Raw genomic sequence first — 12,631 nt, 5'->3', positions numbered from 1 at the left:
TCTAAAGATTTTGTTCTGTACTATACTTACTGGTCGTGATTACTTAAAGTATAAAAATATAAATTATAAAATATAAATTATAAAATATAAAGTATATATACATAAATATATCTATGTATAAAGTATTTATCAAGTATTTTTGTTATAACTTAATTTTTCTGATTTTAATCTTTTAAAAATCTTACAATATATACAATTCACATTTATTACTATTAGATTAAATCAGAGAATTGTTTTAGTTATCTATAAATGTAAAAGATAAACATGTAAATATAAAAAAATAAGAAAATATTATTGAACCTTAAGAATAAAAATACAAGAAATTTTTAATTGATAAAATTGTCAATTATTTTATAAATATATTTAATATAATTAATAATATTGTACATTACAAAAAATATTCAGTAATTAATTGTGTGCTTCGTAGATGATATCAAAGAAGAATATTTTTTAAAATGCACATTCTTAAACTTAATTTCAAACTTTTGACGATATTTGGAGGCTGGCGACCGGATTCTTGGTCGTCGCTACATAAACGCGTAGCATACGACATGTATACCAGTATAATAATTATAATACTAAATACGTTTGTACTATCGCAACTGATGGACGTAATTCTAACTGTAAACAACGCCGATGATTTTTCTGAAAATTTTTTTATATTAATTGCCATGTTTATTTCTTGTTGTAAATTGTTCATTTTACTGATGAATCGCAAAAACATTATTATGTTGATAGGCATTTTAATGAAAGAACCTTGTAGACCGTCGAGATCGACTGAAATTGAGATTCTATATAAATTCGATAAAAGCATACAGTAAGTATTAACAAACAACAAAAAAATAAATTATTGAAATGTATTAAATGTTATCTTTTTCTAAATGTTATCTACTTCTAGATTTTTAATATAATTTATAATGCTTTTTTATTATTTAAACAGAATTAATATGTTTTACCTTCTGTCTACTATGTATATATATATATCACGTATAATGGTTTCTCGCTAATCTATTCTTTGGAACAAAGCGCCATATAATGGCCTCTCAAACAGTTTTAGGATGAAATGCTACTATAATGGCTTTTTTCTAAACTTCTCTGTATATTTTGTCATTATCAAGCAGAAATATTCTCAATTATTTTGATTTTATTCATCGAAAATATGTTCGCGATTTTAATTGAATTTTGCGGCTAAGCTGCACGTATAATAGATACAGCAGGTATAGTGTATTTTTCAGCAGAGCAGTAGGTTTTATAACCAAAGGGTTAATATATTTTATCGTATACAGAAATGTATCCATGTCATAAAAAATATAATTTATTTTTTAATTAATTAACTAAATATGATAGAAAAAAATATAAAGCTAAAAAATATTACATTTGAGAGTTATTTTATTATTGTTTCAGAATTAACACTCGACGTTTCATATGTCTGGGAACAGTAACATGTTTATGTGTCGTATTGACATCTTTATCAGTGAACTTCAGAATTAGAAAATTAACGTATAGAGCATGGTTACCATTTGATTATTCGTCAACATTATTGTTTTACCTAATGTATGCTCATCAATTGATATGTTTAATTGCCGGAGGATTTTTAAATATTGGTTGCGATACTCTCATCTGTGGATTATTGGTCCACATTTGTTGTCAAATTGAAATATTGACTTATCGTTTGAAAAATATTGTATCTTATTCAAACGTACTTCGCAATTGTGTATATCAACATTATTATATCTTCAGGTAAATCTTATCATTTTGCGAAATATTTTTTTAAATTATGATATTAATTTATCACATGGTTTTTATTACAATATTTTATTAATTGAAAAAAATCGTTAAATTTTAGACTTGCTTTTATAGTAAATGCGAAATTTAGATTAACTATTGCTATTCAATTTATAACTAGTACGTTGGTGGTTTGCTTCAGTCTTTATCAATTAAGTACAGCAACAACAAAAGCCAAATATATTGAGATGATATTATATATATCTTGCATGTTAACAGAAATATTCTTCTATTGCTGGTATGGTAACGAATTAAAAATAAAGGTATGGTAGTAGACACTTTTTGTTAATACGTGCATATATAATTGACACGAATGTTCTTAAATCTCTTAGGAAAAAACATTTCAATATATTAATTAACTGTTCAGTAACTGATATTTTATCAGTTATCATCATAGTTAATCAGTATATTGACATACTCTTTCTTAAGAGATAATTCGCCAAATCTATTCGCTAAATGCTAATAGTATATATTGTTAGATTATCTTAATATCTAAAAAACATTAATAAAAATATTTTTATTAAATGCACAAATGTTATGGAAATACATTTTACATATTTCAGTAGAGTCATCGAATGATCGATAATATTTTTGAAATTGAATGGCTAGCGTTGGATAAAAATAGGAAGAAATCTCTAATGATAATAATGAGCCGAGCAATCGTACCTATTCAGATTACCTGTGCTTATATTGTTCCTATGGATCTTAATTCCTTTATGAGTGTTAGTATGGATATATTATTAAAACTAGTTTTGATAATAAATTTTATTTTCTTTATTTTGCATTTAAGTGAGGATTTATAATTGATTTCTTATGTTATTACAATAATTAATTAACAAAATTTTTTAATTTAAATTTAATTAATTAATATATTAAAATCATATATTATATTAAAATCATTCCACTACACGATGCATACTAAATAAATTATTATTTAAAATAAGCAAATAATATACAGGAGGGATGTTCAGTAATACCCAAATCATCTCTCATAAGTAGATAGAGTGGACAAAATTGAATGAAAAAGTTCCCATATCATTATGCAATTTTCGTAATATAGTTAACGATATATTAATTTCTAAAATTATTGAACAGTATGATCTATCCGTTAAATACAAGCGCGTGATGAGGTAGGATAATTGTAGGTTGCTTGGCACGCACATGTTGTTTATTACTGCTTCCGATATACACTGCATTGAAAATCTATAGTGCACGTAATATATACTATAGATTTTCAGTATTGACAGTGTATATCGGAACACAGCTTACAATTACAAACGGTATTGCGAAAGTTGTAAAATAATACAAGACACTTTCGATTAAATTTTATCCATCCTATTTGTTCACGAAAGGTGATCTGATCATTATTAGGCATTCTGTATACCCAATATAAATAAATTCAGAAATATATTTTATGTATTTAATATTTCGAAAAGCTGATGTCAAAATCTGTAACACAGATACTGATGCTGGATCTGTGAGAGAACAATTTATATTAACTAAAAGACATTATTTCACTTAATTTTAAGGAATCAAACAACTTAATATAAAAAAGTATGAATACTACTTAAAACTTATTTTACTAACAATAATTTAAATTTGCGGATTTAATATAAAGAATACAATTGAATAAATCCATCAGACTCGTCGTTAGCTTTGCAAGGTTAATAATTAAAATTTAGCATATTTAATATCGAGGAAATTAGCTATAAATTTATTAAAAATATTTAACTCAAAATTATACGTGTCTATATACTAATTCTAGTTACTTAAGACGTCGTATTCCACATACAACTTACTTCAACAAATACGGGAATAACTGTATAAGAAGCTAATAGAATTAATATACTACTCATATCAAACGAAATAAAATCATGGAAGCGGAAGGAAGTAAAGAAAAATGATGTATGCAATTAGTATCATAATTAGTATTTAATGTTTCTCCATTATATATATTGTTATAAAAAATTAGATTATCTAAATATATAATTTATTCTATTCCATATTCTTCTTATTATTTAATATAATGTATACATTGCATTTTTTTTATTCTGTTCTCTATGACATACTTTGTTGCTGATGTAACATAATTTTTAATTATTTTTTAATTAAATTATTAGTTAAATTATTAATTAAAAAATTTATTAAATTAAATAAACTATCTTTTATACAAATACGCATAAAAAATACTTTCTATACTACTGTATTTTTCATAATAATATTACTATTGTATTATTACTCATTAGTAATAATACTTTCTTACCTGTAAAATTGTGTTTGTAAAATAAATACAATTTTGACATTATGATTTTGTGAATGAAAGAATATTATATGAAGGAAAAGAAATTATAATGCTAGAATTATTCTAAAAGTAGGTATAGAAAGAAATATTTTAGATTTCATAGAAACTGGAATTACTTGAATATCGTAAAAGGATGATATCATAGAAAGTATCTGTACCAATATTAATGAAGATAGGTTATAACTATTTGTTTAATATTTGACTATTCTATCTCGTATTTTTTCTAAAAAGCATTGTTGCATTTAAAGATATAATTAGGTTTTCGTATATGTAAATTTTGTTGTATATGTATTGCAAGTTGTCAGTTGAGTTATGAAAAAATTATTTCACGAGGAATACATTTCGCGAGGGATACATTATTACAAAATAAATTATGAAGTTACGAAGGGTGGAAACGTATACTGGATATCTACTATCTAGTTTAATAAATTCGATCCGCAAAGCTATAGACCATTGTCAGTTATCCTAAAGATTTTGTCATGCGTTATACTATGTGCTATATGCTGTGGTTATAATTATTTAAAGCATTTTTTTCTTTATATTAATTTAATTTATCTCTTTTATGGCTAATGTGCAATCTACTTATGATTGTTAATCAAAGAGCTTTTTTAGGTATTAATGTAACACACAAATAATATTTTTAGAAAACTAAAAATAAAAAAAACTTCTATAATAATAGAAGCGATCTTAACAAAACTGCATAATATTTTAGAAAAATATTTAATATTATTAATAATAATATACATTTACAGTAATTAATTACATGTACTGTGTTTTGTAGAGAATACAAAAAAATAAGCTCTTTAAAAATGCATATTCTTAAATTTACTTTTAAACTTTTAACGATATTTGGTTGTTGGCGACCCGATTCTTGGTTGTCGTTACATAAACGTATAGCATATTATCTATATACAAGTATAATAATTTTATTACTACATACCTTTATGCTTTCGCAATTGATGGACTTAATATTAACCGTTGATAATACTGATAATTTTTCGGATAATTTTTTTGTATTACTTGCCATGTTTATTTCTTGCTGTAAATTGTTAATTTTGCTAACGAATCGCAAAAACATTATTATGTTAATCGACATGCTGATGGAGAAACCATATAGACCATCCAAATCAACTGAAATGGAGATTTTATATAAATTTGATAAAGACATAGAGTAAGTTTTAATAAACAATATTTTAATAATAATATTGTATTGTTTCTCACTTGATATTATTAAAAACTATTGAAATATATTTTATGTTACTTTTTATATTAGAATTTAAAACCGTTTTTTTATTTTTAAATAATTTTAATACATTTAACACTTAATTTCTTATTGTGACTGGAAAATGGAGCAAACACATCTAAAAATGATTAAAAGTAAATTTTTTTAAGTTAAAAGAAATAAAAATACATATACTATACATATATATATATATATATATATATGAAATATATATATATATGTATTAAAAAATTTTGAAAAATTATTATATATATTATTTGAAAAATACTTTATAATTATTTTAGAATTAATACTCGGCGCTTTGTATACCTGGGAGCTGTAACAATGTCATGTATTATTTTATCTTCTTTATCTATGAATTTTAAAAATAGAAAATTAACGTATAGGGCATGGTTACCATTTGATTACTCATCAATGATACTGTTTTATTTGATGTATATACATCAACTGATAAGTTTGGCTATCGCAGCATTCATAAATGTTGGTTGTGACACTCTCATTTGTGGATTACTGGTTCATATTTGTTGTCAAATTGAAATCTTGACTTGTCGCTTGAAAAAAATTATATCTTATTCTAATGTTCTTCGCGGTTGTGTATATCAACATTATCATATCATCAGGTTGTCTTATAATTTTATAAATTTTAGAAATTCTTATGTAATACTCACAGCTTTTAAATTATACTTCTTATCATAATACTGTTTTTATCAGATTTATTACTTTAAAATATGTATATATTAATAATATGTCGTTACATAATCAAAATTAAATTTTAGACTTGCGTATATTGTAAATACGAAATTTAGACTGATAATTATTATCCAATTTATAACAAGTACATTGATAATATGCTTTAGCCTTTATCAAATAAGCAAAACAACTACAAAAGCCAAATATATTGAAATGACATTATATATATCTAGCATGTTAACACAAATCTTCTTCTATTGTTGGTACGGAAATGAAGTAAAAATAAAGGTATGATAATAGATAATTTAGTAAATGTGGTAAGTATAAATGCTTTAAAATAATATGTCAAATTTATTCAATCTATATTTAATAATAAATGTAATGGTATAATATTGTTAAAATATTTCAATATTTAAGAGGTATATATTAATAACATGATTATCTTTCATTTCTTGAACAAAAATTACATCCATGGATACATTTTATATATTTCAGTAGAGTCATCAAATGATCGATAACATTTTCGAAATGGAGTGGCTAACACTGAATAAAAATAAAAAGAAATCTCTAATAATAATAATGAGGCGGACAATTGTGCCTATTCAAATTACTTGTGCTTATATTATTCCTATGAATCTTGATTCCTTTATGGGTGTTAGTATAGATATTAATGAAACTAATTTCACCAAATTCTATTTTCAAGTATATTTAAATATGTTTTTAATTTAAGATATTTATAATATGAGGAGTAGAATTTTTAAATATGTTTTGTCCAAAATTTATAATTTTCAAAGACACGAAAGAAAATTACAAGAAAGCTGCGTGCTTTACAGAAAATAACAATTTGTCATTTAGTAAGATGTAAAATGTTTAAAATTGCTAAATAGTTGCTAAAAATTTTAAATAATTAATTGTGTCTAGTTAAAGAACATAATGTACTTTATATGTCAAGATTTTTTTCAGCACATAAATTGATGGTATAAAAATGCTTTCAGAATATGATATGAAATAACTTAAAATATGAATTTCTTAACATTGAATATTATGTCATCTTTAACTTTAAAAATGAAATTTTGAACAAAATGCATTTTAGAAAAATGCTGCTCATATATATAGCTTTATTATACTACTAAAATAAACTAAAAATTTGAATTTAAGAAAATTTTAACTATTTAATTTTATTTAAATAATAATGTATTATGCACAAGAAATAAAAATTTGGAATGATTGTTTGGAATAACAAAAACAGATTCAGCATCTTGTATAATATAATAATATTCAACAGTCTAATACATCTAATATTATTAGTGAAATTAGTTTTAAATTTATTAATTACAGAATATATTTAAATCAAGATTAGGAGTGTTTATACACTAATTCTAGATACTCAAGACGTCGTATTCCACTTACAACTTACTTGAAAAAATACGGGTGTAATTCTGTAAAAGATTGATGGCAAAAATATACTCATGAAATTAAATCTTAAAATAGCTAAAAAAAAGGAAAAAGTGTATATTTATACTGTTAGTATTTATAATTAGCATTTATTATTCAAATTATCTGATTAAAAATAATAAAGAAACATTATCTAAATGTATTTATCTTGTTGCACATTTTCCTTATTATTTTATATTTATTAACATCTATTTTATATCTATTATATATTTTGTACTTTCTTACCTATTCTGTCGTTTATGACATTTCATAAATGTAATATATTTGAATATCTGCCTCTAACGAAAGTCAGAAATCATTGTGCCTGAAATCAATACGGAAATAGAATCATGTATAGCAACGACTTAGCAACACGCTTAGTGGTCATGACAAATGATATTTTTTTAAACTTGAGAAATGCAGATATAATTGAGTTACTTAGTAGTTATTAATTTATGATAAAATAGTCGGAATATTCATATTTTTCCGTTTCTTACATGATATTTGTAACGAAATATAAAAACATTATCTAAAAAGAGAATATAAACATTGTATTTTAGAGACTGTTATTATCGTACGGAACAATAAATATATATTTATGGGATCAATGATTCAAGTCCGACTGACAATCGTGAAACATTTGTGTCTCTTCTTTTCTTGAAAGATTCCATAGTCCCTACTATTATAATAATAACATAATAGTAGAGACTATAGAATCTTTCAAGAAAAGAAGAGACACAAACGTTTCACGATTGTCGTTCAGAAAATGTCTTATTCGTTGTTTCTTAATCTATTTTAAAGATGCCATAGTTTTAGAAATATTGAAGTAAATAAAATTTTGTGCAAAATATTTTTTAACATCTCGCAAATAATTTTTTCTATATGATATTTGCAATTACTGTACAAAAATTTAAGTGAAATTTAAATATAAGAAAACGACTTAACGTGAAATAAAAGATGCATGTCTTGCAATTAACCTTCAAAATTCTGACGATTGTTGGATGTTGGCGGCCACAATCATGTTCGTCACTTTACTTGCGTATAATATACAATGCATATACAGTTTTTATGATTGTATTATTATATACTTTTTTGATATCGCAATTTTTGGACATTATCTGGAATGTTGACAATGCCGAAGATTTTACCGAAAATTTATACGCCACGATGGCATCGGTTGTTTCGTGCTCTAAAATGCTCAGTTTATTAGTGAATCGAAAGAATATTAATATGTTAATCAATGTACTCATCAAAAAACCATACAGACCATTGGAAATGGACGAAATGAGAATTCGATATAAATTCGATAGACTTATATAGTAAGTTTTACCGCATAATTAAAGATTATTTTAAAAAATAAGTTAATAATTAATTTAGAAAAACTATTATAAATTTTGTTTTTTTTATACGAAAATTATATATAAACGCGTAGTATTAAATAATAACATCTAATTACAAGTATTTTTATATTTTGATAATTAATAATTAAATATTAGAAGTTGTGTTACATAAATAAGCGTAACTATCTCCACAGTTTGCAGTATCAACACACTCTACTATACGATTTTGGTGGAAACAACTTGCGCATGTATAACTGTGACATCTTTATTCACGATGTTCAGAAAAGGAAATTTAACATATAGAGCATGGCTACCATATGATTATTATTCGTCTAGCATTATATTTTGTCTTACATATGCTCATCAACTTATTAGTCTGACGGCTGGATCGCTCGTTAATGTGGCCTGTGACAGTCTCATTTGCGGATTGTTGGTACACATTTGCTGCCAAATCGAGATCTTAGAATGCCGACTGAGCAAAGTATCGAATGACGGTACTCTTCGCGATTGTGTACGTCACCACGACAGTATATTGCAGTTAGTTGTTTTATCTTATATTCTGCAAATATATACATATTACTAAAAAAGTAAAAGTAAAAAATCTCACATTAATAAAAAAAATTTTTTGTTATATATTTATATATTTTATTCTGATTCGAAGCATTTTGGTAACATTTTTTTGCATATTGTTATAATGTTTATCTTCTATTTTATTTTCTCTTGAAAAATTTTGAAAAGTGTCATTTATGTAATAAATTTTACAGGTATGCATTCAGATTAAACAATAAATTTAGAATGACTATTGCTATGCAATTTGTAGTGAGTACATTGGTAGTATGTTCCAATTTATACCAAATGACTAAATCAACGAGTTTAAATGCGAACTATCTTCCTTTAATATTATACATGTCCTGTATGTTGACACAAATTTTCATCTATTGTTGGTACGGAAACGAAGTAAAATTAAAGGTGTGCGTAATTAAGTTGTTGCATTTTTTGGTTTTAAAAACCCAGTAAAGTATACATAATTTAATATTAAAGTCAATAAATTTTAAGTAAATAAATTTATGTAATAATACACAAACTTTGTAATCAAACTTTGTTAATTCTAATGGATTAATACTGTTTATGGTTCAAAATAATTAAATTTGTTAATTTTTAAAAATTAATTGATAATTTGTATGTTTGAAATATAGAGCATTCAACTACTCGACAACGTTTTTGCGATAAATTGGATGACGATGAACAGAAATCTGAAAAGAAATTTATTAATAATTATGAGTCGTGCAGCAGTACCAATAGAATTTACCAGCGCTTACGTACTGTCTATGAATCTCGATTCTTTTGTTGGGGTTAGTAAAAAATTAATTTTCAATTTTATTTATTATTAGCGCAATTAATAATAAATTTTATTTTTGGTTAAAATATATTTTATCTAACTATGGAAAATAAGAAAATGAATAATTTATATAGAAGTTAATATATATAAAAATATATATAAAATAATATATATAAAAATAATTTTGATACAACACTAAGTTTACGAAGATAATATATTGTTTATGTATGTTAGACTGATAAGAATTGTAAAAAAAATGGATTATAAGATTTATATACATTTGTTGCAGTTACTTAAAACATCATATTCTGCTTATAATATATTAAAACAAGTATAGAAATCGTAAGTAAAAGACAAAATGAAAAAATTGAGATTACTAAAATGTTTTCCAATACGTCATCTTATTGTTAATAAAAATATCTGTAGAAGAACATATCTTGTATCACAACTGGTATTTCATTTATGGATAAATAAATGACAATTGCTTATATGTATTCTATTATAATTATTTTTAATAATTTTTTTTTATACGATATGTTGAGGAGAAGATTGAGAATATTTTTTTTAATTAAAAAAAATAGATGCTTCAATATATGTATAATAAGAAATACCATTAATCCTGTTCATGTATAACACAACAGATCCAAAATAAATATAGATGCATGTGCATTTATAAAAAGTTTTTCCTATTTATATTTTGTTAGAGATTATGACTGTTCAAATCGAAATAGAATTAGAAATTAGAATTTGAGACGAATGGCAAATGCAGCGTCAACAACATTGATAAATATTTACTATAAGTAAGTAAATTGGTGGGTTATTTATATTACGATTTTACAAAGATAAAACAATTCATGGTTCATTAATAGTTTCTACGACTTACTGCTTTCTTTTACTGCTTTTTTTTCTTCTCGCTGTATTATTATATCACATAGTTGTCATATAAAGTTTGTATTTGATAAAAATGTACGTACATGCAAACCGTAGCAGGAAAATAGGGAATGATATTGCGAGTTTAGTATTACGATAATTATATAGTTATTAAGCGCGGAGGGGAAGAGCAGTATTGCTTCCAGAAAGTCATATCATGAGGCTATAGATATTCCGAGATTCGTCGCATAGAATTTCGCAAAGTTGGTTCATGATACTATATCAAAGAAAAAAACCTTTTTATTTTGTATATATGTGACTTTATTATTGATTTATACCTTAAATTTCTCATGTTCTACAAAATTAAGTACATTCACATATGACACGTGAATCTTATTTATATTATTGTATTATTTTACTTATATGTTAAACAAATATCTTCGTCGAAAGAGCGTGTCGTATATGATAATCAGTCAACATTTAATATTTTGTGAGAATAATTTATTAGTATTTAATAATATTATTAATTAAGAGGAGGAAACATTATCGATATTAATATACTTAATCACACATACAATTTACATAAATTACAGCAATAAGAATAATTTAATAAAACGTTATTAACATTGAAAGTGACATTAAATCACGGAAAATGCAGGTTCTTAAATTTACATTAAAAATTCTTACGGTTGTGGGATGTTGGCCACCAAATTCATGGACCTCATTGTGTAAACGTACTATATATAACGTATATACCATTTCTATAATATTACTGCTTTTCACCTTCATGTTGCCACAACTTATGGATATCGTTTTGAACGTCAACAATGCCAACGATTTTACGGATACTTTCTACATTATGCTCGCCATGATTATTTCCTGTTGTAAAATGGTCGGTCTTTTGATAAATCGCAACAATATAGGGATATTAACCAATATTCTTACTCAAAAACCGTTTATCCCATTAGAGGCTGACGAAATAGAAATCCGCCAAAAATTCGACAAAACAATACAGTAAGTATATAAAAAGTTCTCGCTTTAATAATGTATAAAAATATTTCAAAAATTTAGTAAAAATAATTAATTTATATAGAATAATAGCGCAAAGAAAAATATTTAATGTAAAATGTTTAATGAAAAATATAAAAAAACAATCTGCTCATCTATTTTGTAGAACGAATACATTATGGTACACAATTTTAGTCGAGACAACATGTGCATGCGTCATGTTGACATCATTATTCACCGATTTTCGAAAAGGTAATTTAACCTACAGAGAGTGGACACCGTATAACTACACATCCGAGGTGATATTCTATATCATATATGCTCGTCAATTAATAAGCTCGACTATTGGCTCTATGGTGAACGTTGCGTGCGACAGTCTGATTTGTGGTTTATTATTACACGTATGCTGTCAGCTCGAAATACTGGAGTGCCGGTTGAAAAAGAACTTCCTCGGCCAAAACAATTTGCGCGAATGTGTACGTCAGCACGATTGTATATTTAAGTTAGTTTCTTTGACAATCTTGCAGATTGTAAAATATTGAGAAAATATTTGGAAAATTGAAAAGCAAATGGACGATGACGCCACATTGGCGTAATTTTAATTCTTATTGAGTATCCGG

At 24.9% G+C, this 12,631-nt stretch overlaps 3 protein-coding genes across 3 annotated transcripts in view; all 3 read left to right on the top strand.

The window, feature by feature from the left end:
* The first annotated feature begins 455 nt into the window (after window positions 1–455).
* Window positions 456–7,457, top strand: LOC105623264 (odorant receptor 49b-like). Its single transcript, XM_012204666.1, has 5 exons — window positions 456–561; window positions 691–817; window positions 6,188–6,308; window positions 6,519–6,674; window positions 7,404–7,457. The coding sequence occupies exons 1-5, from the start codon at window positions 456–458 to the stop codon at window positions 7,455–7,457; spliced, it is 564 nt and encodes a 187-aa protein (XP_012060056.1).
* Window positions 7,458–8,621: 1,164 nt separating this feature from the next.
* The window catches only part of LOC105623253, a 13,739-nt gene continuing 9,729 nt past the window's right edge, over window positions 8,622–12,631 (top strand). Inside the window, exons 1-7 of the mRNA XM_012204655.1 lie at window positions 8,622–8,773; window positions 8,996–9,331; window positions 9,559–9,763; window positions 9,991–10,146; window positions 10,423–10,464; window positions 11,662–12,017; window positions 12,178–12,263. Coding sequence (XP_012060045.1) covers window positions 8,622–8,773; window positions 8,996–9,331; window positions 9,559–9,763; window positions 9,991–10,146; window positions 10,423–10,464; window positions 11,662–12,017; window positions 12,178–12,263 — 1,333 coding nt within the window. The remainder of the gene's footprint in view (window positions 8,774–8,995; window positions 9,332–9,558; window positions 9,764–9,990; window positions 10,147–10,422; window positions 10,465–11,661; window positions 12,018–12,177; window positions 12,264–12,631) is intronic.
* LOC105620693 (odorant receptor 4-like) overlaps window positions 11,806–12,631 on the top strand; it is a 3,393-nt gene continuing 2,567 nt past the window's right edge. Inside the window, exons 1-2 of the mRNA XM_012202186.1 lie at window positions 11,806–12,017; window positions 12,178–12,513. Coding sequence (XP_012057576.1) covers window positions 11,806–12,017; window positions 12,178–12,513 — 548 coding nt within the window. The remainder of the gene's footprint in view (window positions 12,018–12,177; window positions 12,514–12,631) is intronic.

This window comes from Atta cephalotes (genome assembly GCF_000143395.1).
Source record: "Atta cephalotes unplaced genomic scaffold scaffold00002, whole genome shotgun sequence".
Lineage (NCBI taxonomy): Eukaryota > Metazoa > Arthropoda > Insecta > Hymenoptera > Formicidae > Atta > Atta cephalotes.
The sequence above is the reverse complement of the archived record's forward strand: the minus strand, read 5'-3'. Positions and strand labels throughout refer to the sequence as shown.

Bases quoted from the DNA above. Each gene is read 5' to 3' on its own strand.
- LOC105623264 (XM_012204666.1), top strand. From the start codon at position 456: ATGCACATTCTTAAACTTAATTTCAAACTTTTGACGATATTTGGAGGC. The intron at 562-690 runs GTATAATAATTA...TTTCTTGTTGTA, and splicing joins AGCATACGACATGTATACCA to AATTGTTCATTTTACTGATG. The intron at 818-6,187 runs GTAAGTATTAAC...AATATGCTTTAG, and splicing joins AAATTCGATAAAAGCATACA to CCTTTATCAAATAAGCAAAA.